Here is a 27,229-nt window from a genome sequence, read left to right on the forward strand (position 1 = left end):
GAATATCTGTGCCATCTCTCCGAACTTCTGAGGCTTATGTATTCAGGACAGAATTTCCCGCAAACCAGAAACTTCCTGCAATGCATATGCTCACAGAAACAGGTGCAGAACTCCACACGGGCACATCGCCAGCGTCCAGAACTCAGTAGGCGCTTAACCAATGTGTGTGAGCAGACAGGCATCAGGGAATGCCAACAGGGACTCAGACACAAAGCCACAATAGGGACGCAGGCACAGGGACACCCTACGATCCCTGCCAATGACCCTCCTCGGCCACCACCACCACCCCTGCTAGCCCAAGGCGCGGGAAATATTTAAAACAATTTTATTCATGAAAATATGCTGTACAATGCACTCTACACGGCCTCGACACGGCACACACGCACACGCACACGCTGACGGCACGGCCACGGTACACTGCCTACGATATGCGCCGGGGACGCCGCGCCCATAGCCCGCCCCGACCGGACACTTATAAATACGGGAGAGGAGGCAGGACTGGAACGGAGAAAAAGGGGTGTCAGTTTGGGGGTAGATCCGGAGCTGAGGCCTGCTGGAGAGGCTGAGACCAGTACTGGGGGGTGGGAGGGGTGGGGGGTGGAAAGGGGGATTAACTCCAACCTGAGAGGAGAGGAGGAGCTAGGGCCTGCCAGGATAGGAAGGAGGGGCTGAACCATGGGATTGAGGGCTCTATGGGGGGTTTAGGGCTGAAGGAAAACAGCTCAGGGTGAACAGCCAACAGGTAGGTGTGCTTCCGGGAGGGGGTTCCTGGCTTGGGGTGGGTGAGGCTAAGACCAGTGGGAAGGTGTCAGCTGGGAATGAGTCTGGGGTGGGTGATCCATAGCGGCAAGGGCGTCTGCAACTTGAAGGTTCAGAGACGCCACACATCCTGGTTAGAATCCCCGACCACCGACCACCGCAGCTCACCTGGCTCCTCCCTACTCCCACCCGGCCTGAAATTCCCCCAGGCCTCCTGCCCTGGGGGGGCAGGAGGAGCGGGTCTCAGGAGTTGGAGCAGGAATGGCAGGCGCCCCAGCCCCGCCCTACCGCTTCCCTCCAGCGGTCAGCCTCTGAGGGACGTCTCTAGCAGGCCTGGGGCTGTCTCCCGGATCCTCCGGTGGAGCTGGAATCGGGGATGGGGCCCAGGGAATCAGGACGGGAAGACAGAAGCCCCTTGGGGGCGGGGCGGGGCACCGGCGGCGCGGGAGGCGGCCCTCAGCCCGGCACCCAGCTCTGGTTGGGGGGCGGAGCCCCGGCCAGGCCGGGCGGCGGCGGAGGCAGGGCAGAGTCGAAGTTGAAGTCCATTTCGTCGCTGTCCATGAAGTCGTTGAGGATGATGGACTCGACGTCGCACTCGAGGCTCCCGCTGAACATGTCGAGGTCCAGGTCGGCGGGGAAGCGGTCGGGCGCGGCCCCCAGCGGCCCGGCGGCGGCCGCCGCGTATGGCCCCGGCAGCGCGTCCAGCAGGAGGCCCCCGGGCGGGGCCCCGAAGGCGGCCGCGTGGCTCGGCGGCGCCAGGCCCGCGGCGCCCGCCTCGCCGGGCAGCGTCATAAGGCTGATGGGGTGGGCTAAGGCACTGCGCGAGGGCACCGGCGGCGCGTACGGGGCCGCGCCCTTGCCGGGGTAGGCGGCGGCCGCGCCCGCCAGCGCCAGCTCCCCCGGCGCACCCAGCACCGGGCCGGGCCTGGGTGCGGGCGGCGGCGGCAGCAGCGCGGGCAGCGCCCCCGGGCGGAAGGGAGCGGCGGCCGGCGCGAAGCTGGCCTGCTTGTTCTCCTGGATGGTCTGCATGGGCAGGCGGCGCAGCGCGCCCAGCGCCGGGGGCCCGAAGCCCCCGCCCCCGCCCCCGCCGTAGGCGCTGCTTTTGCAGCCGCCAAAGTAGGCGGGCGTCCCCGCCCGGGCCCGAGGCCCGTACGCGTCCTGCGCGCCGTCCAGCAGGGCTTCGGGCAGCCCCGCGCCGCCGCCGTGCAGGCCCAGCGGGCCCCCCAGCTCGGCCAGGCGGGGCAGCTCCCCGGGGCAGCGCGCTCCTAGCGCGGGCGACAGCGCGCTCGCGGGGCTCGGGTACATGAGCGGCGACGACGGTGCCAGGGCCTCCAGGGCCTCGTCGTCCTCCAATTCGGCCGCCTCCCCGAGCAGGGGTCTCCCGCCTCCGCGGAAGTCTGCCCACGCCTCGTAGTCGTCGCTGGCGTGCGAGGCCGGGCTGGTGGCCCACTTGGCCGCGGCAGGCATGGGCCCCGGGGCCGGCGCGCCCGGGGGACTGTCATCGGGGCTTCGCTCAGGTGCCTGCAGCTGCTTCTTCTTGCTCGCCTTGCCCTTGATGCGCAGGAACTTGGCCCCGTTGTCCATGGACACGGCCCGCCGCCGAGGGGTCTTGCCTGTCTTCCCGCCCTCGGGGTTCAGCATCCACCAGGAGCTCTTGCCTGTGCCCTCATTCTGCACGCGGATGAAACGGGTGTGCAGCGACAGGTTATGCCGGATGGAGTTCTGTGGCCAGAGACAAGGACATGGGTGGGGGAGTGGGAAGCGAGGAGGCCATTAGAAAAGAGGAAGGATGTGATGGAAAGAGGAAGGGGGAATAAAAAGGTGAGAGAGGAGGAAGGAGAAGGGACAGAAGGGGCAATGGGAGGAAACAGAAAATGATGAAGGGTGAATGGGGTAAAGAGCGGGAGAACAGGTGTTAAGTACCAGGTTGGACAGGAAGACCCACCTTCTACCCCAGAACCGCACCACTCTTCCCTCTCCCCAGCACCCCTTCCCCCCACAACACACACCGCCCAGAGGGAGGGGTTAGGGCTTTGGGCCTGGCGTCTCTCCAGGAGGCCTGGCAGAAGCCTGAGGGCTACTCTTAAGGAACCACAGCAAGGCCCCCTCTCCCCGGCTCAGCCAAGCCCCGCCTGGGGCTAGCCAGGCTGCCAGGGCCCCCCAGCAGATTATGTAAGGGCTCATGCCGCCGCGTGGCTCATTTGTCTGCCCCCTCCCTCCCCAGCCTGGCATGGCGCCAGGAGCCCGAAAACCCAGGGCTCCAGAAATCAATCTCGCGGTGACTGATTAAGCCCTGTTTAGAACTAATTGCTCTTTCGTGTGTGGGGAGAATAAATTACCTGCTTTAATTTCGTGTCTTTAAAATGCAACTGCAGGTAGAGAAGACTGTTAACCCTTTGCTGGGAGGGCCTGGCCAGGGGTAGCAGAAAAGGCTGGGGGTCCCTAAGGTGGGTAGAGGCCTGGAACTCTTCTGAAATTTCCCCCAACTCTCCTGAGCTCCTGGGAACCGTAGCAGCCTAGATTCCCAGCAAGCCCCTCAGAGCACATCCATCAGCCATGGGGGACCTCAGACCCCACCTGTGCTCAGTGCCCACCTTCAGGCCAGCCCAGCTCTCCCGCCTGCCCTCCCTTTCTGACCACCTGGAGCAGAGGAGCCCTGCCCCCAAGCCCCTTTCTGGTAGAAGCTTCACAAAGTCGCCACACATCAGGTGGCCTGATCCTCATTTCCAACAAGAAGACCAGGGCTCAGAGAGATCAAGTGGCTCGCCCAGGGCAGCCCAGTGCCTTCCGCTGTCGCTTGGTACCTTCCTGGGCTCCACCCCTGCCACCCATGCACACACTCTCTTCTAAATTTCTGCCATGCTAGTCTCTAGAGCTCCCCACGTCACAGCGCACTTTTGCCAAAAAGGGGGGGGGGGGTGGCAGGGCACAGCTCCCACGAACTGCCAGGGCTCTTGACTCAATGTCCTTGAGCCTCAGTGCCTCAGTGAACGCCTCTGACCAAAATGGGCCTGGTTCAGTAACCACCCCAGAAAGCTGTTAGATCACTGCGTGAGGCAATGTGTGCGGGCACGTGTTTGGTGACTGTACGGGGTGCTCCTAAACCCTGGTTAAAGGCCTCACTCTGTCCAGAAGACCACACTTCGAGATCACCCCCTGGACCTGCTTTTTCTCTGCCTCTTTAATAGCATGTCCTGCGTATAACTGCGCTAGGCACCAGCCGTCTGGGAAGCTGGCATTACCCCGTCTCACTGCACCAGGGAACAGAGGCCCGGAGGCATGATGTAATTTGCCCAGAGTCCCACAGGCAGCAAATGCCAGATAGCACCCCAGACCTAACCCAGCTCATGGACCTACTCCTAACCTATTTGTCTGCCCAGCTCCATAACCACTGACCAGTGAGGGCTCCTCCTCCTTCCCGTCAGTCTCCAGGAGGAGGGGTCCTTCCTGCTGCCTCCCTCACACTCCCAGCTCCAGGTACTGGCCTGACTGTTCAGGCACCCCGCCACCTCCCTATGGCTGCCACTTTCTGGTCTGGGGAGGTGACAGCACCAAGGCTCCTCCCAGCGTTGCCCTGCCTGGCTTCTCCTGGGGCCCTGAGAAGAGGGGAGCTAGACCCCCAGGGAGTGGTGCTCCCTCCAGTAGATACCCCCTTCCCACTCCTCCCCTTGCACCTGGCTCCCCAGCCCCTCCTGCACACCTGTGTTCAGAGGCCTCAGGGGCCTCAGTTCTCCCCCAGGGGGCTGTCTGGCTTCTCGGAGGCTCCGCCTCCCAGCTTCTCCAGCTGGAGGCTGGTCAGGCAACACCTCTTTAGCGGTGTCACAGTGTGCCAGCCTGGTGCTGGGGGTGGGGGTGGGGGAGAGGAGGAAGGACATCACCAAGTGTCAGCACCCACTCAGTACCTACTTGTTCAGCCCGAGGTATCATAAGTCTTTGATCTCTCGTATTCTCTCCTGCTCCATACAGCTCAGGGATTGTGAGCCCTGTCTCCGGATGAGGAGAGTAAGGCTCAGAGTCGTTCAGTAAGCTGCCGGTCCCGCCGTTCAGATGGCAGAGGCAGGCACTGATTTCAGGTTCCTCTCGCCCGGAGTCCAAAGGACATCACATTCCACCACGGCGGAGAGAACCGAGTCAGGGAATTTCCAAAGAATCTTAGGAAGCCAGGACTCCGGTGCTTCTCAAACTTTCCATGTAAACTATCCCTAGAGGCTGGCAGCATAGGAAGCCTGGGGGCATGCCTCAAGGTCAAAATTTCCTAGTAAGTCTTGTGCTTCGTTTTTAGCATTCAGGGGGATTTTGCATTGCAAAATTGCATCTGAGTTTTCTGAACAGACAAATCATGTGTTTCATGTTTTGCCATGTTTCCATGTTTTCCGTGATTTGTACCAAGAGCGCCCGCTCTGGGCCTGTGAAGGTTTGCACTCTTCCCCACTCTGTTCCCTGCCTGGCCAGGTACCCCTGGGACCTGGAGGCCCCAGCCTGAAACCACTGCTGGTCTGACCCAGAAAGGATGGACTTGCCCAAGGTCACCCAGGACCTGGTAGCAGAGAGGGGGTTCGAGCACAGGCCTCCTGACCCCTGGCTCGTTGCTCTTCTCACCCCACCAAGCCTCACCTGGGCAGGCCTGTTCGTCTCTCCGGGCCTGTCTCCCCGCTTAGGTACTGATGAGATGTGCCAGCTGTACTCCATGACCTTTTCAATCTGACACTGTAAGTTCTTAAACTCATCCAGTCCACAGGTTTTCAAACCTTTTTTATTTTTTAAGATTTTTATTTATTTATTTGACAGACAGGGAGAGAGAGTGCCAGCAGGGGGGAGGGGCAGAGGGAGAGGGATGAGCAAGGAGCCCCATGATGCGGGGCTCCATCCCAGGACCCTGGGATCAAGACCTGAGCCAAAGGCAGACGCTTCACTGACTGAGCCACCCAGGTGTCCCAAACTTTTTTTTTTTTTTTTTTAATAGTAGAACTCTTTGCAAATGGAATCTAATGCAAAACGGAGTGTTCCAGACACAAGCCATCAGGGAGCAGGACCGGCTCACACCCCTGGCACTCTTGCAGAAAACCAGGCCCCGGTGGAAGGATGCTGCAGGCCAGGCGGAAGGGACTGTGGACAGGACATCTGGAGGTCTGGCACACCTTGCCCGGGGTCACCTGGAGAGGGAGCCCAGAGCTGGCTAAGGACCTAGGCCTTTGCCTGTGGAGCCAGGCTGGGCACCAGCTGTGTACCTGGGCTGTGGCCCCTGAGGGCAGTCCAGGCCCTGAAGCCCAGTCTGGCTCCTCAGGGCCCAGCCACCTGGTACCACTCAGAGCTCCCAGCCAAGATCCAGAGGCAAGCACAGATCACAGCTCACCCACAGGGCCTCCTGGGAGGCCAGAGGCCACGGAGGAGGTGAGGGAGGCAGAAGAGGGAGACGCCTCTGCCAGGCAGCAGTAACCAGGGCTCCCTCTTAGAGTCGCCTAGCAACCCGCCACCACAGCCACAGCCCCGGCATGCCCAGGCTCCCCTGTGCCCGGAGCTGGGCCCAGCTTCTGGGGCCTCCCACCTCCCACACCTCCATGCAGGCCTGGGGCAGGTTAACAGGGAGGTCGGGCCTCCCTGATTTGGGAGGGAGGCCATCTCAGGGCAGAGGGAAGGCACAGTTGACTGCATCCACGCCCGTCCCACTCTCCCTTGGAACCCAGGATAGAGAGCCTGGGCCCCGGGGGCCTCACCCACCTGGGAGAGGAGCTGGTGCAGGGGAAAGCACATGGGCTCTGGTGTTGGATCTGGATTTCAGTTTGGGCTCCCAACACCCCACGAACTGTGCAACTCTGGGGCAACATGCCTTGAACCTCTGTGTCCTCAAAGACCTAAATGCTTCCACCCTTGCCTCCCTACAGCCATCTCCCCCCAAGCAGTCCCACCCACCAAATAGCTTGGATCACATCCAGACCTGCCCAGAATGCTCTGATGCCCCCCATCTCAGAGTAAAGAATGACAGCCTTGCCATAACCCGCAAGAGCCTCCATGACCTCTCAGTCTCCTCCCCTAAGCCTGATCTGCTCGATTCCTTCCTCCTGTTCCTTGAAACTGCTAGGCACGGTCCCGCCCTGGGGCCTCTGTCTCAAGGGAAAACTGTTCACCCAGATACCCCCATCCATCTCTCATGTCTTTCAAGTCCACGTGCAGATAGAATCTTTTGCCACGAGGCCCATCGTGACCACTCTAACCTTTTGCTCCTCCTCTCTGCCATTTCCTGACCCCCCGACCTGCGCTCAATTTTTCTAGAGCAATAATCACTTTTTTAATTAATAGACAGTTCATATGCATACATTAAACAATTACTATGTAAGTTATATATAAATATGTAATTTATTGAGAGTCTGTATTTATTATTTATTGTCTGTTGCCCCTCCCATTAGAATGTAAGTTTCAGGAGGGATTTTTGTCGATAACCTACATGTTGACTGTACCCCGTGTGTTTGATGCACACCAGGCATTTAGTAAATGTTCACTGAATGAATGAACGAGCGAGCGAGAGCGGAGGGGGTAATACTGTGTTGCAGGGAGAATTAAAGGAAACTGGGCAGAGAGAAGGGGGCACAGGCAGAATGAGAGACAAGCATGGGTGGAACAAGTCAGGAACAGCCTGATCCACAGAGGGAAGCACAGAGGAGGGTCAGGGCTTCCGTGAGAAATGAGGGGACAGCCTCAGGGGGTGGCCGTGCCCCTGTTCCCCCCACTCCAGGGCCCCCCCCTCCCTCCTGCTGCCCAGACAGACTTGAGTCATCTGGGGCTTGCTGGGGCCGAGGTCTCAGAGAGCCTGTCCCACCGGGGCCAGAAGACACACCAGGGGCCCCAGTGGGGAGAGAACCACCTCAGCCGTGCTGCGGGTGTCCCCCCGCACGGACAGGGTCTGACCCACCTGGTGCTGGCAGCTCATCGATCCAGCAGGACACCCTCATTTATTCCCAGGATACCCTTCGCCCACGAGTAGTAATGCATTCCTCTGACAGCACAGCCCCATTTATCCAGCACCCCAGTCCCATTTATCCAGCAAGTACAACCTCATTTGCTAACAGCACTCCATTCACCTGACGGGCCCCCTCATCCATCCAGCAGGACACCCTCATTTATCCTCCGAGTCCAAGTCTCTCCTTCTGCCTGCGGTGTTGTGTTCTCTGCCGGGGCAACCCGCCCGGTCCAGCGGGACGTCATCTCTCCTACAAGTCCTCTTCATCCCCGGACAGGACAAGCCCATCTATCTCATAATGCAGCCTCACCTTGCCTCCGAGTACCACCTCATTCCCTGACAGTACAACCTCGTTTATCTTCCACTACAACCTCATTTCTCCTCCTCGCACAGCTCCATTCTCTGATAACTCACCCTTCTCAGAGCCAGAGCCTGCCAGAGCCCCCAGTGCAGGGGGTGGGGAGGGCGGGGGAAGAACATGGAGACAAGAGTGGTCTCACCAGTCCAATCCCCTGCCTATAGAGGGCTGCCTGACACTATGACTCAGATGGACCCATCTCCGCCCACACCAAAAGGGCCCACAGACTCAGGAGTTCTGCACTGCCTGGCCCAGCCAGTGCCCCACCATGACCCCACTTTCCATTCTGTCCCCTCTAGGGGTCAAAAGGGCCCCCAGGATTGATTGCCTCCAGCTCCCCAGCAGGGAAAAGATCCCACCTGATTTGATCTGCAACTTTGGCTGATTTCTGTGGCCTGGATACTCCCATCGCAGCCAATTTTAAGCTGCTAGCATGACATCACTGAGTACAGAACTGGGAAGAAGTGTGCAGGACGGGCCCTTCTGAGCCAAGGCAAGCCAGCCCGAACACACCACTGGGGTGTGCTTCAAATACCAAGGCGGGAGAAGGGCACCACCTCCCCCATGCCAGACCCAGACTAGGTTCTTTAGATGCAGTCCTGGTAGCCGTCGTGCAAACAGGGACCACTTTCGTCCAAAGAGGGGAAAGTGGGCTCGGGAGAGTTCAATGACACCTAAGGCCACAAAGCTAGGCAGTCCTGGAGCCAGGTCCAGGTCTCAGAGTGGTGGGGCTCCAAAGCCAGAGCTCTTCTTACCCCCTCCCCCAAAGTGGCAGGGGACATGGTCCCGCACACCTCAGAGGCCACCCCCGCCCGCCGGGGGTTCGCAAGCCCAAGCTTCCTGGCTTTCATCAGAGGCAGGAGACCCAAGTCTGGTGTGTCCCCACCCACCACAAGTCCTGTGCAACCTCCTGGCCTTCCGGACATCTGGGGAATTCCAGGACCCTGTCAGTTCAGTCCTAGGACCTGTACCCATCCGCCCAATCCCAAAGCCAGGTACCAACGCCCCTCCAGGTTCCATCACTCTCCGAGGTTCAGCCCAGCGGCTGTCTCAGGAAGCTGGCCTTGCCTGCCCACACGAGAACCCTCCGAGGCTGTACGGCTTATCACCCCCATTCCCTTTCTGCCCACCAGGGCTCCAGCCACCCTGGATGTCTTACACTGTCTTATACAGACAGGCCTTGGCACACTCGGCTCCCACTGCCCCTCCTTCCCTCTCTGCTTGACCAGTTCCTGCTGCTCCGGCAAGGCGAGCTCTGTGTCATCTTTCTATTTCCCTCTGCAAATCCCAAAGGTAGTAGCTCCCACCTCAGTGCCATGGCAGAAATATAACCCCAAACCCGAGGACAACTGGGCACACGCTGGCCTCCCCCCTTGAACTTCGCAGGGCAACTCCCGGCTCACGGTTAGTCCACACATGCCACGGAGCACTAGGCAGCCGTGAGCCTCTCTGGCCTGGCAATTCTCTGCCCTTTCTGTTCAGCCAAACCTCAGGCCAGAGCTCCAGGCCTCGCCTTCTCCCTCCTGCCTTCCCGTCCAGTTCCTGCTGCCTCTGCCACCTCCCTGCTTTTCCTCAGCGCTTCCAGACTCCTCGGGAGAATTCAGGCAAGGAAGGAAGGCAAGAAACTACCGTTTACTGAATGAACATTCATTATGCGCTGTGCACCGTGCTGGCACCACACTTGAAATCTCACTGTCTTTTTAACAATCCTCTGCGTTGGTGTAGTGTGCCGATTTTACTGAGGAGAAACTGAGGCTCCAAAAGATGAATGGGGCTGCCCAAGGTCACGTGGTGAAGTGGTGATGTGGGAAGGAATTCACACCCAGGGCCCTTGCCCTGCCTTCCACCTTGAGATGCCTCAAAGGAGGAGCCCAGGCCAGAGAGAAACTCCAGGGGTGGGCCTGGGGTAGGAGTGGGGGTGGGGCAGTCCGCACTGGCTCATCAAATCCTCGGAAGACTCTTTCCTCCTTCATCCAAGATTAACGGGGATCCCTAAGTGCAAAGCCATCCAGGGCCCTCCCTATCACTCTTCAATCGGAGCCCTGTCCTTCCCTCTGCAAGCATCACCTCCATACACCCCTGCCACAGGCCCTGGGAGCAGCTGCGGTGACCTCACCCCGCCCTGCCCTGGGCCCAGCTCTGGGGAGGGCCCAGCAGCTGTGCCCCAGCCCTGTAAGGCTGGCTCCTGGGGGGAAAAGAGGCAGAGTGGGCATGGCGCCAAGAGAACCATCTGCTCTCCCAGGGGCATGGCCACCCGCACAGGCACTGGCCTCGCCCCAGGGGCTGCCCTTGGCCCTCTGTCCCTATGCCAAGGGGCTCCAGGATCCCCAGGCAGCCCACCCAGACCGGGGCACCCGCCCTCATCTGCCATCTGTCTTCTGGATTCTGAGAGGTCCTTGCAGGACATGTTGGAGCATGAACGTCCCCTGAAAAATGGACAAGTGCTCAGGATAAGCTCTGGGTGTAGAGGCCAGAGGCCAGGGCTGGGTGTGCTGAGTGCCAGCGTGCCCCAGCCCCAGCCCCAGCCCAGCTGTGCTAAGAGCCTGAGATCCCCTGGGGGGAGGGGGGCCTCCATCCCCTCACATCTGCTCAGCTGGCAGGTGCCTCTGGCAGAGGGCGAGCCCCCTTCCCCCACAGCCCCAGCTCAGGTTACAGAGAAGGCAAGGCCAGCAGAGGACAGGGGGAGGGGACAGACAGGGTGGAGGAGGCTGCAAGGCTTCCCAGAGTGGGGGGAGGGGAATTTCGGATCTCTAGATGGGACTCAGAGCCAGAGAGGGAAGGGCCATACCCAAGGTCACACAGCCTCCCAGTGGACAAAGAGGAGACCTCATCCAGGGGCAGGCAGCCCTGGGTTCAAGGGTGACCTTGAGCAAACCACTGCCTTCATCTGTGAAAATACAGAGCCTAAAACCTGCCTGCTAGCCTCCCAAGGCCAGGAGGAAGACTCTGTAGGCAAGAGAACGGTGGGTCAAGCTAGGGGCAGGTGGAAGCTTGGACATCCTGAAGAGTTGACACCTCAGGGACAGAACAGGAGGCCTTAGAGGAAGGACCACTTGCCCCCAACACACACACACACACACACACACACACACACACACACCAACACGAGTCAGTGTCTCTCAAGGATCAGGGCCCAGGATCCCCACCCAACACAGCAGTGGGGGAAGGGCTTCCTTTCCTCTCCCAGAGCAATGTACAACACAGTAAGGATGTTTGCTAGGATTTCTTAGGGACCTTATATGTAACTCTCCTGTAATTCTCACCACAAAGCTTGGACATAAATCCTATTATCATCCCATTTTGTAGAGGAGAAAACAGGCTCAGTTGCCCAAGGCCACACAGATGGTGAGCGGCCATTCTAGCTCCTCCCTTCTGCCTCCGGGACTCCTAACCGCACCTCAGTCTCACCTCTAACATCCCTCAGGTCCCAAACGGTCTGCATCGCACCTCAGGCCTGCTTCTCAGACTCTCTGGACCTCTACCCTCTACACACCTTCTCCCTTGTACCCCAGTGCCAGGCCCACACTGGGTGCCCAAGCTAGTCTTGCCCCCTGTCCACACCACCTCGGAATGATCTTTCTGCCTAGATCATTCCCCAGCTTGGAGTGCCAGCTCCCTGGCCTGGTCCTCAAGACCATTCCCTTCAGCCCCAGGCTTGCTTCCCCAGCCTCAAGTTCTGCTGTGCTCTGACCAACAGAACCGGACCCCATGGGCTCCTAAAGAGTCCTAAGGGTTTGACCTCCTTTGTCTGGTTCCCCTCCCCCCACCTCCAAATACCCATTATTTGGCCTTCCCTCATGACCCTGAGCAATCTTCATCCCCAAGTCCAATTCAGGAGACCTCATCTTATCTCCCCAGCTTGACCTGTGGGTCACTCAAGGTCAGGGAGCCAGTTTGGTTCCTCTCAGCAGCACTGTAGTGGGTGGCTGACAGGTGTAAGCCTGGACTAAAGTGAACGGAGAAAGCTGTCATCAGCCTTGGGCCTGCAGATGAGGTGAGGAAGGAGGCAGTGAACACCACAGCACATTGGTCTGGCCTTGCCCTTGGGGACCTCTGTGTGAGAGAGGGAGCCATGTGCCCCTGGAGCCATTTCTCCCCACCCCCCCGCCCCCGCCAGCCCCCAAGACTGGAAGGCTCAGGGCCGAAGTGGGGGGAAGGCCTGGCAGGGAGTGAGGGGTGTGTGTGAGCTTGGATTGACCTGGCCTGAACACTGGGCTAGGGAAGAGTTAGCCCCAGGAGTTTTATTTCTGTCACTTACAGCAGGATACAGTAAAAGCCACTTTCCTTCTCCAGCCTTAGTTTCCTCCTAAAACAGGGAAAGTCACAGTAGCGACTTCACAGGGTGCTGCAAGAATTAGAAGAAAGCATGTGTATAATGGTAGCCGGCAGCTGAATCCTGGGCTAGCATAGTTCAGTGGGGCTGATTCAAGGGTCAGAAGAGCCGAGTGATGTGGCTGGAGAAAATGACTGGGAGCAGGGGGCCAAGGCCTTGAATGTCATGCCAGGTAAGGCCCCCGGAAGGGATCCTGTAGGGACAGCACTGAGCTGGACACACAGGGAGCTATCCGAGAAGAGGGGCTGTGACTCTCAGGTCCTTACTGGGCCAGTTCCAGATGCTTGCTGAGTCTTTATGCCACAACAAATCCTCCTGCAGCCAAAGGCCCTCAGTGGCAGAGGGCTTCAGCCCCAGCTGCAGGCTCCATCTTCTCCAGCTGTGTTCTATACAGCGCGACTCCTAAGACAGGAGGGTGATGGTGTTGGGGCTGGGGAATCCGGTGTTGAAGCTGACTACATGGCCTATAATTCTCTGGAGGACCCAAAAAGAGTGAGGAGGAGGGGAAGGGGCTCCACCAGGGCAGCCTACTTAGAGAAGAAGCTGGTCTACACTGGGAGCAGAAGGGAGGGACAATTAGGAGTCTGGGACACCTCCACGAAGGCATTGGCGCAGAATCTAGGTCCATCAGTAGACAGACCTATTAAAATCAGACCCTCTGAGGGTCTGATAGAGAGGGTCTGAGATGGGAACTGGAAAACTCTTACTTAAAAGCTTCAAGGTGACTCTGATCATCAACCAGTTTTGCCAACAATGAAGGATTTGAAAATAGGCAGGAATTCTCGGAGAGATGTGGTGGGTTCCAGAATCTCCTGGGAGGTGGGCCTGTATTCAATCCACCTGAGCACCCAGCCCAGTTTCTGAGGGGTGGCCCAAGGGATCTGTCCAAGAGTCAGGAGCTGCCTCAATGAGCATCTGACAAAGGCAGGGGCGTGCGAGGTGTAAAGGTGGCAAAGCAAAGGGTCCCTGAGATCACAGGCAGCACAGAAAGCAGGAGGGAGGGGAGGGCCCGACCAAGGCCAGCTGAGGGCCCAGGAGTCCATACAGAGCTGTCCAAGCCTGGCTGGCTCCCAGGGGGACACTGAGGAGCCCCTGAGGGTTCTGGAGCACGAGAGAGCCTTGGGGCAGGAGGGCTGGTGTGCATAGGGCTGAGACTGCACAGCACTGGGAGAAACAGGGGACAGATAGGTTTGTGTCTAAATCAGGCTCAGCCTCATCCTGGCTATGCTGCCCTGGCCCAGTGACTTCACCCTTCTTGGCCTCCATTTCCTCAACTGCAAAATGGGGCTATTAACACATATCTGGCAGGGTCCAGGGAGGATGTAAAAAGAGAATGTATGTGAAGTGCCCAAAGGCCTAGCACCCAGACGTTAATTCTCTTAATTCTGGTTCCCCTTCCCACAAGAGGCACCCCCCCTTAGAGACCAGAGAGGTTTCTCTGCAAAAAGGGAGGCCCCAGGGGGACGTTGTGGGAGGCCCCTCCCCCACACGCCACCTGGCCCCCCTCCCACCTCCACATATGGGTTGGGGGGTGGGAGAGGCAGCAAACAGCCAAACCCTCCCAAACAGGAGTTGGTTTCCATGGTAACCAAGGTGCCAGGAGGAAAGGGGGGCCGCTCCAGATCCAGCTGTCCCCCTGAGCACCCTACTCAGGCCCCAGAGCCTTAGTTAGTGCCCACCCAACACCCTGCACCCCCCATCTGTCTGCTCTGGGGGCCCACTGAGACTGCCATGAGCACTCTCTTTATTGTGTCCAAAGTCCATTTGCCACCTGGGTATTGCCAGGGTCAGAGTAGGCATCCCCAAGCAGAAGTCCCAAGTTCAAGTCCATCCACACATGCTTGCACCCCTGAGAAGTCCCATCAGTACGTTGTGCCCTGGGTCCCAACTAAGCCCTCACAGCTCCTTGAACCAGAGTGTTGGTCGGTTACAGACTTCAAAGAACCAGGGATCCAGTTAAGGCCCTTTGGACACCAATCTCATCGGGGATCAGAATGGGAAAGAATTTGCTCCAGTTCACACACACCTGATCAGGCTCCCTTAGGGGGGCTCTGTGGGTGCTCTGTCCACCCTCAAAGGCTCTGGACTCTGCAACTCCAGCGGACCCAAACAGCTGAACCAACACACCAGGAGAGGAGCACGGCTCCAGGGGGTTGGACGGCTGCCAGGGAGAAGGAAGGAAGTGCTAACAACTTTTAAGACCTGTCTGGCAACAGAATGGGCAGTCCCAGAGGCCAGTGCACTCAGTCACTACAGTGTGTGAGAAGGGGACTGAGCTGGGCAAGGAGGCGTGCAAGGTAGTGTTGGGTTCCATGACTCCCCACTTCCCCTAGAGACACAAAGTCGGATTTGGAGGTGGAAGGAGTGAGCCCCAATGCATGACCTGTCTCCCATGTACCCACCCCCTAGTTGGGAGGCAGGCTCACAGGCTGCACATAGGGAGGGGCTGCTGGTGAGCCGTCCACAAGGTAAGGGAGACAGTGAGGAGAAGAGGGGGCTCCCCTGGCTATAGCCAGTATACCTATATCCTAGAAGCGTATGGCCACACCCAGTTCATGATCACCACTGCCTCGCCCCTCACAAGACCCAGACAGAGGGGCTTCCACAGCCCCCAAGATCCCGTGTGGTGGCCACCACCAGCTGCCACTTGAAGACAAGACTCTGGATTGCAAGGAACACACCTGCACCCTTTCAAAACCCAAACACAAGCCCTCTCCTCCAGCCCCAGTGGCACAGAAAAAGTTTGAGTTTTGGGGTCAGAAGGGGGTTCGATTCTCAGGGCAGACACTTCCTAAGGCTGTGACCCCAAGGCAAGTTACTTCTCCACTCCGGAAGATAGGGATGCTAATACACGCCCCCCCCCCCCCCCCCCCCCCCCCCCCGCAACCAAACATGGTGGCCAGGATGTGAAGGGATCTGCGCTGGGCTAGGGGGCCCCTCTTTCCAGGCCCTCTAGCCCTCCCAGGCCCTGCCAGAAGCCCCCAACTCCAGTCAGTCCTGAAGCTGAAGTCCTCTGGGTGTGCAGAGAGGGGGGCCCCCAACCCACAGAAAGTGGGGGCTGGGGGGTGCTGAACTTTCGAACCCGCAAACCCCCCGCGCCGTTCATTACCTTAACACGAGTTAAAAATAACCGTCTCATCTCTTTAAATTAGTCTGTCTGCAATTACCGCCTGGCACGGCGCTGCCCGCCATCGTCCCGCTGGAGCGGCGCCAGGTGGCAGGCGGGGCCCTCACCCTGTCTGTCCCTCTGTCTGTCTGCCTGCCTCCCCATCCCTCCTTCTCCCCGCAGCTACCCCAGGGGCCTCCCCGCGACCCAGACTCCGGCACTCCCCAAGTGGCGCAGGGAGGGGGCCGGGCCTGGGGCTGGCTGGCAGGAGCGCGGGGGCCGGCGGAGAGCAAGGGGACTGGGGTGGGGGCTCCGGAGCAGGGCGGCGGGGGAGGGGCGCCGGGAGGCCCGGGAAGCCGGAAGGGCCCGCAGCGCGCCAGCGCTCGTGGGTGGGTGTGAGCAGGTGGCCGTGGGAGTCTGCCGGGCGTGCCAGCAACTGTGCCAGGAGCGGCTGGCACGGGCTCGTGCCCAGGAGGCGGGCAGCTGCCAGCCCCCCGCTCGTGCGCGGCGGGGGGTGAGGACACCCCCCAACCGGGGCTCACACCGCCTCCTCCCGCACCCCCACCAACCCTTGGGGCTGGGGATCCCCGGAGGACAAAGAAGGAGGAGGGAGCCCTGCTGGAGCAAGCTGGAGGGAGGAGGGAAGGGGGAGCCCTCTGCACTCACATCCACTGCTCAGCCTGTCTGTCAGAGGACCCTCCTCTTGGCCTCTCAGTCCCTCCTTCCACCCCACCTAAGACCTGCTGCCCAGCCTGGGCCAGATGGGGGTAGCACCCTCCCTCCTGATCCCATCCCCCAACCGCAGAGCTGCTCCAGGCCCTGAGGGAGAAGGGAAGTCCCCATCCACTGTGCTCCTCCCCCATCAAGCCTGGGGACAGGAATGGGAGGTGCCCAGGCCTGGCCTGGGAGCTCCCAGGGGAGCTGGCAGCCAGGAAACACAAAAGCAGGCAGAACAACTCCAGGGGCGCTAAGTGGAAGGAGCACCAGGACCCAGAGCAGTCTGGAAGGCTTCCTGGAGGAGTCCTGTTGCTAGGCAAGGTGGGGCTGGAGCATCTGGGAGGAAGTGGGAGGCTCTACCTGCATGTCTGACCTCCACACTTTGAGGACACCGAAGAGGGAGGGGAACCTCCTGTCCCAGCCCTCATCCAGGGCCTGCAGACCCTCTGTCCTGAGAGAAACACTAGCAGCCTCTTCCGAGGCAGTGGAGTTCCCAGCACCAAGGCCAGCCTCTCTGCAGGCTTGAGGCTGTTGGGGGTCCTGCACCTGCTGCTGATCTGGCCTCCTCCTGTTTCCATCAGCAGCACCTCTGACTACCTCCCCGAGTCCCAGGTGGGACCACAGGGTGAAAGTCAAGCACCTGGGCCCTTCCTGATCTGGCCCACTCCCTTTCCCATGCCACCTCCCTGCCATTCCTAGGAGCCGCCCAATCCTCTCATCTCCTACAGTTCTGCCTCCTTGCCCTTGCATCTCCGTTCAACATCCCTTGAGAGACTTTCTCACACATTTGGCCCCCAATGAAGACAGCCCAGATCAAGTGCCACCTTCTCTGGGAGGGTTTGCCTGGGCTCCCAGGGGATCTAACCCGCCTTCCCTGTACCTTCCCCCACCTCTGGCCCTTCCTGGCTGTAAAACACACAGCCTGGGTGTGGAGCCCTGATGCCTCCTGAAGGCAGATTTGATGCCTTCCCCTTTGGTCCCCCACCCTCCCTCTAACATAGGGCTCTCAGTATATCCCAGGAATTCAGGTCCACACTTATGTGGGGGAGGGGAGGGAGGAAGGAACAATGGGCCCCAGCCCCAGCCCTAGCCCCAGAGGTATACCACAGACTCCACACCCTCTGCTAAAGCACGGGCTGGCTTGGGGCTGGGGCTGGTCCCTCCACCAGTTCTCTGGAGGGACTGAATGGGAATGGGGGCAGGGGTAGGAATGAGAGGAGAAAAAGGATTGGGGGTGGGGTAGAATGGGAAAGGCCAGAGGTCCCTCTGAACAGCCCTCCTCTAGTGTCTGGGTGGTCTCAGCCAGGCCCTGGGTCGGGAGCCCAAGCCTCAGGCTCCCTCTCCCATGCCCCAGCCCAGGACCAGCCTTCCAGGGCACCTTCCTTCCTGAGCCAGGTGCAGGGAGAACCAGTGTGTCCCCAGCAGCGTGGTGCAGTGGAAACCACCTCCAAGGGGCAGGCGGGGGGGGGGGGCATCTCCTGGCACCTTTAGCTCACCAACAACCTGAGGAGTTCCATCCCCTCTGGGGCCTCAGGCTCCCCGTTGTCCGAGAAATGAAGTCCGGGGACTAAATTATCTCCACGTTCCCAGTCACATTCTAGGATTTAGACCTGCCCCTGTTCAAAAGCTGTCTGTGTCCCCCTCCCACACCCAGTGCCAGCAGGATACTATTCCAGAGGCTGTGTGGGGCCTTGGAGGGAGACACACCTGGATTGAAATCCAGCTCTCCCATCTACTGACTGTGCAACCTTGGGCAGTTCACTCCTCCACTCTGTGCCTCAGCGCCCAGCTCTGTGAACGGTGACAGTGAAACCTACCTCAAGAACTGCTGAGAGCATTAAGGAGACACCTGGCACAGATGCCTGAAGGTGGCTGACACCAGGCCCCTAGCAGCCCCTGGATGCCCTGGCTTGGCCCTGAGACCCTCATGAACTGCAGTTCTCCCTCAGCTTCTGGCCTCACGTCTTCTCTTGCCATCTTCCCCCACCATTTCTGGTCCCTCAAGCTCAAGTGGGGCTCCACCCCCTACAGGAAGCCCTCCTGGCTTACTCTGGCCCACAGTACCCTCCCCAGCCTCTGCACCCTCTGCACCAGCCACCCGTTCCTTCACACTCTCACCAGACATTCACCCATGGCTCCTCGGTGCCAGGCTCTATGCTGGGTGCCATGGGCACGGAGACTGCTCTGCCACTGCCACTGTCTTCTAATGGTTGGGTGGGGAGGGGAAATGCGACAGGACACAAAAGACTGAGCCCTATCACAGGCAAGGAGAGGACCAGGGAAGAGGAAATCCTTAGCTAGCTAAAAAGGGTCAGGGAAGGCTTCCTGGAAGAGGCATCTGAACTTGTGCTCTTGAAGACGAGAAATACATCTACAGGGAGAAGTGAAAGGTGGGAGAGTGTGTGGGGACAGGGACAGGGGTGGAAGCAAATCCCAAGGGCAGTACCCACTTAGGAGGAGTAAGTGTTCTCGTGGGAGCTGAACCCAAGAAGATGGGAGACTCATGGGTGCTCCTCCAACCTGTACCTCCACCCTGTAGTGGCCAGAGAGAGCCAGAGAAGATGCCAGCATGAAGCCTGAGAGCCATGGGCCCCCAGGTCAGAGTGCTGTGGCCCCTACAATGCAAACCACTGGGCGACCAGAGCTGCTCATGTCTACCAGCCTCCCCTCCTCCTCTGGCACCCCTCCTTCCGCTGACCTGTCTGCAGCCACTACCAGGCACTGCTCCCTCCCTCCATGTAAGCATGCCTCCCTTGCAGAGACCCCTCTCCCATAGGAAGCCTAACAGCTCCCAGGCCCTAGGCACAGACCCCTCCCTCTCCCCCAAACCTCCTCCTCCTCCTGCAAAGGCATCGACTACCCCCATTCCCCAACAAGATGGTCAGAGGAGGGTCTGGAGGCCACAATCTAGTCAAGCCCTTGTCCTCTCCCAAGATGGCTCCCCCCTTTCCACTGGATGGCACTGAGGCCTCCCTAGGGTGCCCCCTCCCCTCCCCTCTCCCCAAATGCATCTGAGCTCAAAAAGCCAGGGAAATGGAAGCCAGACAGCCTAGGGTGGGAAGGGACAGATCCCCAGCCCTCAATACCCTGCCTTCATACCGGCAGAGGTCATCCCCAGCCCACCATGCTGATCCAGGGAAAGGGGGACAGCAGCTGCCCCATAGAGAACTCAGATTCCAGGTCACCTGACCAGTTCCCCACCCCAGGCTGGCTGGTGCCCTAGGGTGAACTCTTGGCACCAGAGGAAGAAGGGTTCCGGGTTGCACTCCTTGCCCTGGGGCCAGCTCCAGGGAAGGTAGTGGGAAAGATCTGGGGAGAAGGCAGGCACTGGCCCCAGGCCATTATTCCAGCTCTTAAGGAGGGTGCTCCGGTGAAGAGGGTCAAACAAGAGTAACACACAAAGCAAACTCGCGGGGTCTCAGTGGGGGCCCATAATATCCGAGGTCTCCCAGTCGGTTCCTCTGCCATGCCGCCGTCGACAGGGTGGGGGTGTCCCTCGGGGGTGCCTCAAAGTGGCAGTCCCTTGTCACCTCACCAGACCTCCCACCCTGCATCCAGAGCACGCACACAGCTGCTCCCAGCACGCCCCCGCCTGTCTGCGGGCCGGCCCCACTCCCCAGGCACACACTCTGTGACCCCTAGGGGTGCCCCAGGGCCTCCCTCCCGACGGCTCGTCGGGGCCCCGGACGCACCTCGCAGCCCCAGGAAGCCCTAGCCGGCGACCCCAGCCCCCCTCCCCAGCCGGACGCTCCCACCTTCCAGCCGGCCGAGCTGTTGCTGTCGCCTTTATCCTTGAAGTAGGGCACGTAACGGACCATCCAGTCGTAGATCTGCGAGAGCGTGAGTCGCTTGTCCGGGGCGCTCTCGATGGCTTTGGTGATGAGGTCGGCGTAGGACAGGTTCCCCCACGCGTTCCGCCGGGAGCTCTTCGCTTTCCGCAGCGGTCCGACCTCCGCGCCCAGCGGCGGTGCTGGGGCCATCGCCGGGGCCGTCGCCCGGCGCTCCGGCCCGCAGTCCTCGGCGCCCTCTGCCACCCCTGAACCCAGCGCTCCGTCCTCGTCGCCGGCCAAGTCGGGCTGCGGCAGGGGCCAGGTACACGAGCGCGGCCGGCTCTGCGGCGCGAAGTCCGGGTCCACGTCCACCTGATGCGCTCGCAGCTTCGCAGCCATGGTCCCGCCCGGCTCGGGCGAGGAGGGGAGGGAGACTCCGCGGAGGGTGGGCGGGCGGCTCCGGGATCTGCGCGCCCCGGGGAGGCCCGCGGGAGGGGTCCCTGGCGGCGCCGGCTCAACCGCGGGGCGCCATGGGCCGGGACGCGGAGACAGGGGGCTGGACGCTCTGGGAATCCCGAAGGGAGGGAAAGATGGGGGCAGCGAGGGAGCGGCGGCCCCGGAGCCCGGCGGGCGCACACCTCGCCCAGCTCCGCTTCTAGCACCTGCCGCCTGCTTGCGCCTGCAGCCACCACCGCCACCGTCGCTGCCGCCGCTCCCCCGGCGCCGGCCCCGCGCGCGGGCCCCGCTCTCCCGGGACGAGGCCGGATTGCACCATGCCGGAGCCCGAGTCCGTGCCGGAGCCCGCGCCGCCGCCGCCGCCGCCGCCCCGTGAATGCCGCCGCCGCCGCCGCCGCCGCTCCAGCTCCAGCGCCAGCTCCCGCGCCTGCCGCGCTCAGCGCCGGCTGCACCTCGGGATGGGCGGGGGACGGGGAGGGGGCGGGCCCGGCGCGGGAGGGGGCGGGGCGTGCCCGCCCGCGGCCACGGAATCCTCTGCTTGCCCGGGTGCCCCGCCTGCGGGCTGGGGATTGGGGCGCGGGGCTCCCTGCTCCGGGCGACCCTGCCGCAGCCCCCGTGCGCAACAGCGCCGCCTACGGAGCAGGGGAGGAGAGGCGGGAGCGACCCCGCCCCCTGCTCGGCGCTGGGGGAGGGGGATGCGGGGGCGGGGCCCGATCTCTCTCATTGGTCCGCAGCCGAGATGTCCCGCCCACGGACTCGGCAGGATCCCTCCCAGAAGCGCGTCAGCGGGTTATTGTTACAACCCGGGGTTTCCCGGGGCAACGGGGAAGGGGCGGGGCTCAGAACATTTGGCTCCGCCTACCACTCCCGAGGGGGGCGTATTCCGCCCCCTGATTCTAGACCCCTTGGTTTCCAATCTTTGAAACCTGATAGGGCAGATGATCCGGCTCTCCTTTGTGCCCTGGACTGGGCTGGGGAAAGGGAAGGGATCAAGAATATCAGAGTTTGGGGCCACATTGGCCACAACTGCAGCTTCTCCATCTGCAGATGGGTTGGTTCTTCATGGGCTCTTAGGGGACCTGTGGACATAGTTTTAGAGCCTTGGTTCTTAAAGTCTAACGTGTAACAGAATCAACCTGGAGAGCTTGTTAAAACATTGCTGGGCCCCAGCCCAGTAAGTCTGGGTTGGGGCTCAAGACTTTGCGTTTCTAACAAGTTCCCAGGTGATGCACCCAGGACCACACTTTACAGACCAGTTTCATACGCTCAGGGAGGCTTTTGGCAGTGGCTGTTGAACAAGCTCTTGCCCCAGAGTTCATCCTGTTTGGGGAGAAACTTCTCATTTATTTAACAGATACTTATTGAGGACCTTTAATGCACGAGGCACTGTTCGGACCACTGCAACAAGAGTGGCAGGTGACAGAGACCGATGAGGTCCCTACTGCACAGGCTAGTGGAGGACTCAGATGTTGATGGGATCATCATATGGCCTCAGGAAGGAGAGGCTGTCTGAGAAGCTAGGCAGTCCATGATCTCATCCCACAGAGTCCTGGGCTAGGTTTTCAGCCGCAACTCCACCTGCCAGCCTTTGCCCCTCTCCCTGGACAGCCCTTTCCCCTCCTCGGTACCCTCATGGGAGATTCTCCCATTCCTCAAAGCTCAGCTTAATATCAGTTCATCCTGACACCTTCTCTAGCCCCAACTCCCACCGCTGTCTCTGTTACCTGCTTGCCCCCACCACTTGCTGCTCTGCCAGCAACACCTTATGTCACTTATGTCCCTTTAGTATATTATTTCTCTTTTGCCAGTCAGGATACAGAAGCCTAGAGTGGGATATAACTTTCCAGGAACAGAATTCCAAGCTCTCCAGCCCGGGGGGTACCACATCTGGAGAGGTTGGAGACCGGGCTGGAGACAGCAGCTTTCCTCTTTCTCTGGGCAGTCAGGGGCCCGATCCACCATAGGACACAGCTGGCTCTCAAAAATTCCTTCCTTCCAGCTTAGGTCCTAAGGAGTAGGGCCAAGGGTGACTGTGGGAGCAGGGCTGGAGGGGCCCCTCCTCGTCCCACCCCCCAGGGTGGAAGTAGGCCCAGCTTGCAAATGCCTGGCATGGCATCTGCCTGAGTCACATCCCAAAGGCAGGGATGGGCATGGGAACCACAGGCTGCCCCCACTCTGCATACATACACACACCCTCCAGGTGGTTCTGTTTAGAGTCACAAGGGGCCTGAAATCACTGCTGGACCCCCTCCCACACTTCTCATATGCCCTCTCTGCCTGGGGAGGCCACACTGAGGGCAGCCCCCTAGGTACCCTGGAGGCCACCCAGGCCTCTTGCCAGTCTCCAGTCATGGGCCAGCCCGCCGTGTGAGCCAGGGGCCTGCTGGGGGCCATACCAGAACTGGGAGGATCCCTTAGCTGGGGGCCCTGGCACAGGCTGTCCCTGGGGGGTTGGGAAGTCAGATTGGCAGAGACGCCACGGAGACTGACTCAGACTCTGCTCGGGCCCCTGCCCGCCCAGTGTCCACAGCGGCTGCTGGGACGCTCCTCTGGAACCCACGTCTGACACACTCAGCCCTGAGTGCACACACGCTCAAACTCACACTTACCACCAATACAGACGCTCATTCTTTACTCACAGCTTGGCTGCTGCTCACACATTCATTACGAGGCAGTATAACGTAGCGATTAAGACTAGGGGCAAGACTAGGGGCAAGTTACTTAACTGCGCAAGGCCACCATTTCCTGATCTATAAATGAGTATCATCACAGCACTGACGTCATGGGAGATGTAAAGAATTCAGTAAGCTCATCCATGTCAGCACCCGGCTCAGAGTAAGTGCTCAATAAATGCTAGCTGTTTTTATGACCATTGCTGGTTCTCCTGCACGTCTTCCCTTCCCACCCCTCCCAGTCCGCACTGGCCCCACTGCTCACACTGCACACATGCACACATCCACTGGTGCACACTGGCTCACACACACCCACGCGCGCACGCTCCTGTCCCTTCCCTTGTGTCCCCAAACCCTCTTGAGGGTTCCCTTGGCCCCAGGGCTCTTACACTCTGCTCCCCTCTCCCATGCTTGCTCTCTCATATACCCTTCTTACCACTCCCACATTTGCTCCTGCTCACAAACAAGAGCCCACTTGCTTACCCTTGCATTCTTCCCCCTTCCACACACGGGAGCTTTTGCTTCTGCTCTCACTTTCCTGTGCACTCGAATGCGCTCGCATTCCAATGCATGCACGCCGGCTTGCTCGTGCACTTCCAGATGCGTGCTTTACCCATTCAACTCATACTTGGATCCCAAAACTTGTACACAGACACCCAAGCAACCCCAGTGCGTGCCTCATGACCTCAGTGCTCCATCCCCGCCCCCCCACCAGTGCGCATTACACAGCCCTCCCTACTATGAACATGGACATGGCCGCAGGGACACTCCCCTCACCCTCACAGGACTACCTTCTCCTGGGCTGCTCCCTGTCTCCAGTCTCAGCTCCCCAGCCCTTCCCAACTCTCAGAATAGCCCCTTCCACTGCGGCCACTGCCACTTCCCCGCTGCCACTGCTGAGCTGTCAGGGCCCCGCCAGAGCCCGCTTCCCCAGTGCTTGGTGCCAGCTGTCCCAGCTCACTCGGGGCAAGTGAGGACAGGAGGACGGGCTTCTCTGAGGTTTGATGGGCATAGCTACTGTGCACCCCCCAGAACCTCTTCCAGAGCTCATCTAGAAGGAAGTAAGCTCTCAGGGAAGACCACTGCCACTGGCCCAGCATTCTCCAAGTCCCCAGAGGGTATTGCCTGTGTCCCCTGATTCTCATACCACCAGGTGAAGCCTGCTTCCCCTTCCTGGCTCAGACAAACCAAGGTCTGAGGAGGAAGAGGTTTGCTTGAGGCGATACAGTGATCTGGAAGCAGAGCCAGACCAGGGCCAGCCATGCCTAGCCCCTCACAGGAGGACTGAGGAGGACCCTCCCCTAAACCACACAGTCATTATCAAGAACCAGCCTCCTGCCCCCACCTTCTGGTGCTGAGCAGATCCTGGTTGACATTTGATGCCACAGTTGTCAGGAAAAAAGAATAGCACAGGAGTGATGTCTGGGGACGCCTCTGGAGGGGAGGGGCTGGTGCCCAGAAGAGGCCTCCAGGGGTGGAAATGGGGAGCGTCTGCAGAAGCCAGAGGGGACATCAGGACAGCTGGGAGAGCCTCCAGAGCAGGCTCAGGCCTGGCCCAGGGACAGTGTCAGGGAGTGGGTGGGGCTGAGCTGAGGCTGTGTGGTAGAGCAGCAGGGGAGGGCCCTCCTGATGGGACCCAAGCCTCCTTGAGCTGCCTCCACCATCCCTGCCTGGGGCAGAGAGCTCTCTGGCTTTGGGCAAGCAGCTTAGACCAGTGGCTGCTGGGTGCCCAAGGACCTGGTGTTCTCCTGGGCCAGGAGACTGTGCCACACCCACAGGGAAGACAATTAGGGCTGATGTGGACTCCTCTTCCAGGCCAAGCCCGATCTGCCCACTGTGCCATTCAACCCTGTGTCTTTATCGCCGTAAGTTGTATGGAGCGCTTACTGTCAGCCCCTGACACATATTATCCAGAAGAATCTAACCCCTTGGGAGCAAGACCTTTTTGCCTATCTTATTCGCTGCTGTGTCCCCAGGACTTAGAGCAGGGGCTGGCACGGAGACCATCAACACATGTTTCTTGAACGACAGAATGAGCCCATTTCATTCTCCCAATCACTGAGAGCCAGTGACCATGTTTCCCTTTCTCTGGATGAGGAAAGAGGGTCAGAGAAGGGAAGTGAGTGGCCTCCCTCCCTAGGACTCATACTAGAGCCCAGGTTTGTTCCTTGCATTGTACCTGGAGGCACCTAGGGCCTGGGGGCAGATCCTTTCCCTTCTGGGATGCCTCACGGGGCCTCCGACAGATGGTTGTCGTCACCCCTGGAGGGTGATCAGGACCTCACGTGGAAGGTGGAGCCCGGAGCAAATGTCAGACAAACACGTGTCCCCTCCGTCCTTCTCCCCCATTCGTTTGCCCTGATATTCTAAATGGCAACACGACCACGTCTGGGATCCCTGAGGCCTGCACGTCATCCTCTCTCCACGAGACAGGAAGGAGGCGTATTCGTTTGCTAGGGCAAAAGCTCCAAAGTGGCTTAAAACAACCAGAATATTGTCTGAAGGCTCTGGAGGCTGGCGGTCTGAAATCAGGGTGCTGGCAGGGCCGTGCTCTCTGAAGGCTCTAGGGGAAAACCCTTCCTCCCTCTTCCGGTCTTTGCACATCACCAGCAAGCCCGGTATTCCTGGCCTTGTAGACACATCGCTCCAGCCTCTGTCTCCTTCTCCATGCTGTCCTCTCTTGTGTCTTCTCCAGGTCTCCAGCGGCATTCTCTCTGTGCCTCTCCTCTTTTTCTGAACCCAGCCACACTGCATTAGGCCCACCCCACTCCGCTAGACCCTCATCTTAACCAACTACATCTGTAATGCCTTTGTTTCTAAATAAGGTCGCGTATTGAGGTTCTAGAAAACGCAGGACTTTTTTGGGGTGGAGGATGGACAAGACTCCCCCTGGGACGGAGGTGTAATAGAAAAGCTGTAGGATTTGGAGACAGGCCACATTCAAGTTTGCCTCCTTCACGAAGAAGCTCTTTGACTTGGAACTTCTCTGTGTCTTGTTTCTTAGCCTGTAGCATGAGGACAACAATAGTGACCTCCCCGGGATGTGGGAAGGAAATGACAAAGTGAGGACTTGACAGCAGAGCCTGGCCGAAGAATTCCTAGCATCTCACTGTGGCCTCCTGCCCTGCCCGCCCTGCCCCGTCCTGTCCTGCCCTGTCCAGCCCATGTGACCTGTCCTCTGGAATGTCCTGACCCCAGCCTGTCATCTCCCTGATCCAGTGACGCTCTCAGAACATGGGGCTGCAGGGTTCTGCCACCGGCCCTGCTCTCAGCTAAGACGTTTCTCCATTCCTCAGGGGCTCTGTCTTCTGATTAGTCAAATGGATGGGAGGCTTGGAGCAGGTGACCTCGAAGGTTCAATCTGAGGTTGACGTTCCCAGAGCCCTGAGACCTCCTTGCAAAACACTAAAGTCGTTTAGAATTCCAGAGCCATGACTGTTAGGGGAATGAGTCCTGGAAAAGGGAGTGAGGTTTCTAACAGAAGGCAGCCTCTTCCAGCTGTCCCCCTCTCCAGTGCCCCCACCTCCAGTCCATCGGGCCCCGGAGGCAGCAGTCTATCCCAGGCCATCGAGCCTGAGTCTCGGAGGAGCGCCCAGATGCCCACCCACCCATCACACCCCAGGTTTGCCACTTCTCCCTTCTGCAGTCACGGTCCTAGTACTGGGGAAGGAGGCAGCAAGTCCCAGCCCCATCAACGACACGCTGGGTGACCCGGGACTAGTCACCAACCTCAGATTCCCCCATATGTAAAATGGAGATCACAGCATCTACCCCCCCCCCCCAGAGCAGGCAGGAGAATGAAAGGAGAGAACGTGGGGGAGAAGGAGCTGCATAACTGCCAAAGAATTTCTCAGGTCGTGCTTTCTCTGCGGCCCACGGCTTGGCCTGGCCCTGTGTCCACTGGAGGCGTGGCACACACCGCCACTTCCCCAGCCCTCGGTCTCAGGATCCCTACAGCATGAGGGCCTCGGGTAAGGGAGGCAGTGGGCTCCCAGCCGATGAGGACAGCCAGAGAGTCCGGCCCGACTGAGGCAGCTGCAGAGGGATGAGGAAGCTCGCAGGGATCGGGGTGGGGGGCGGGGGGTGTCTCACGCACCAGCTGC

The 27,229-nt window shown here is 59.9% G+C and overlaps 1 protein-coding gene across 1 annotated transcript; it reads right to left on the reverse strand.

Annotated features, from left to right (window-relative positions):
* Positions 1-308: 308 nt before the first annotated feature.
* On the reverse strand, positions 309-20,918 carry FOXO6 (forkhead box O6). The gene is made up of 2 exons (XM_047727117.1): positions 19,984-20,918; positions 309-2,481 (listed from the first exon to the last, which is right to left on the reverse strand). The coding sequence occupies exons 1-2, from the start codon at positions 20,395-20,397 to the stop codon at positions 1,216-1,218; spliced, it is 1,680 nt and encodes a 559-aa protein (XP_047583073.1). The 5' UTR covers positions 20,398-20,918; the 3' UTR covers positions 309-1,215.
* Between the last annotated feature and the right edge of the window lie 6,311 nt (positions 20,919-27,229).

Source organism: Lutra lutra, chromosome 4, assembly GCF_902655055.1.
Source record: "Lutra lutra chromosome 4, mLutLut1.2, whole genome shotgun sequence".
Taxonomy (NCBI): Eukaryota; Metazoa; Chordata; class Mammalia; order Carnivora; family Mustelidae; genus Lutra; species Lutra lutra.

What these genes read in the sequence shown, in the direction of transcription:
- FOXO6 (XM_047727117.1), bottom strand. Translation starts at nt 20,397, where the DNA reads ATGGCTGCGAAGCTGCGAGCGCATCAGGTGGACGTGGACCCGGACTTC. An exon ending in ACAGCTCGGCCGGCTGGAAG is followed by an intron (nt 2,482 to 19,983) that starts GTGGGAGCGTCC and finishes CTCTGGCCACAG; the next exon opens with AACTCCATCCGGCATAACCT.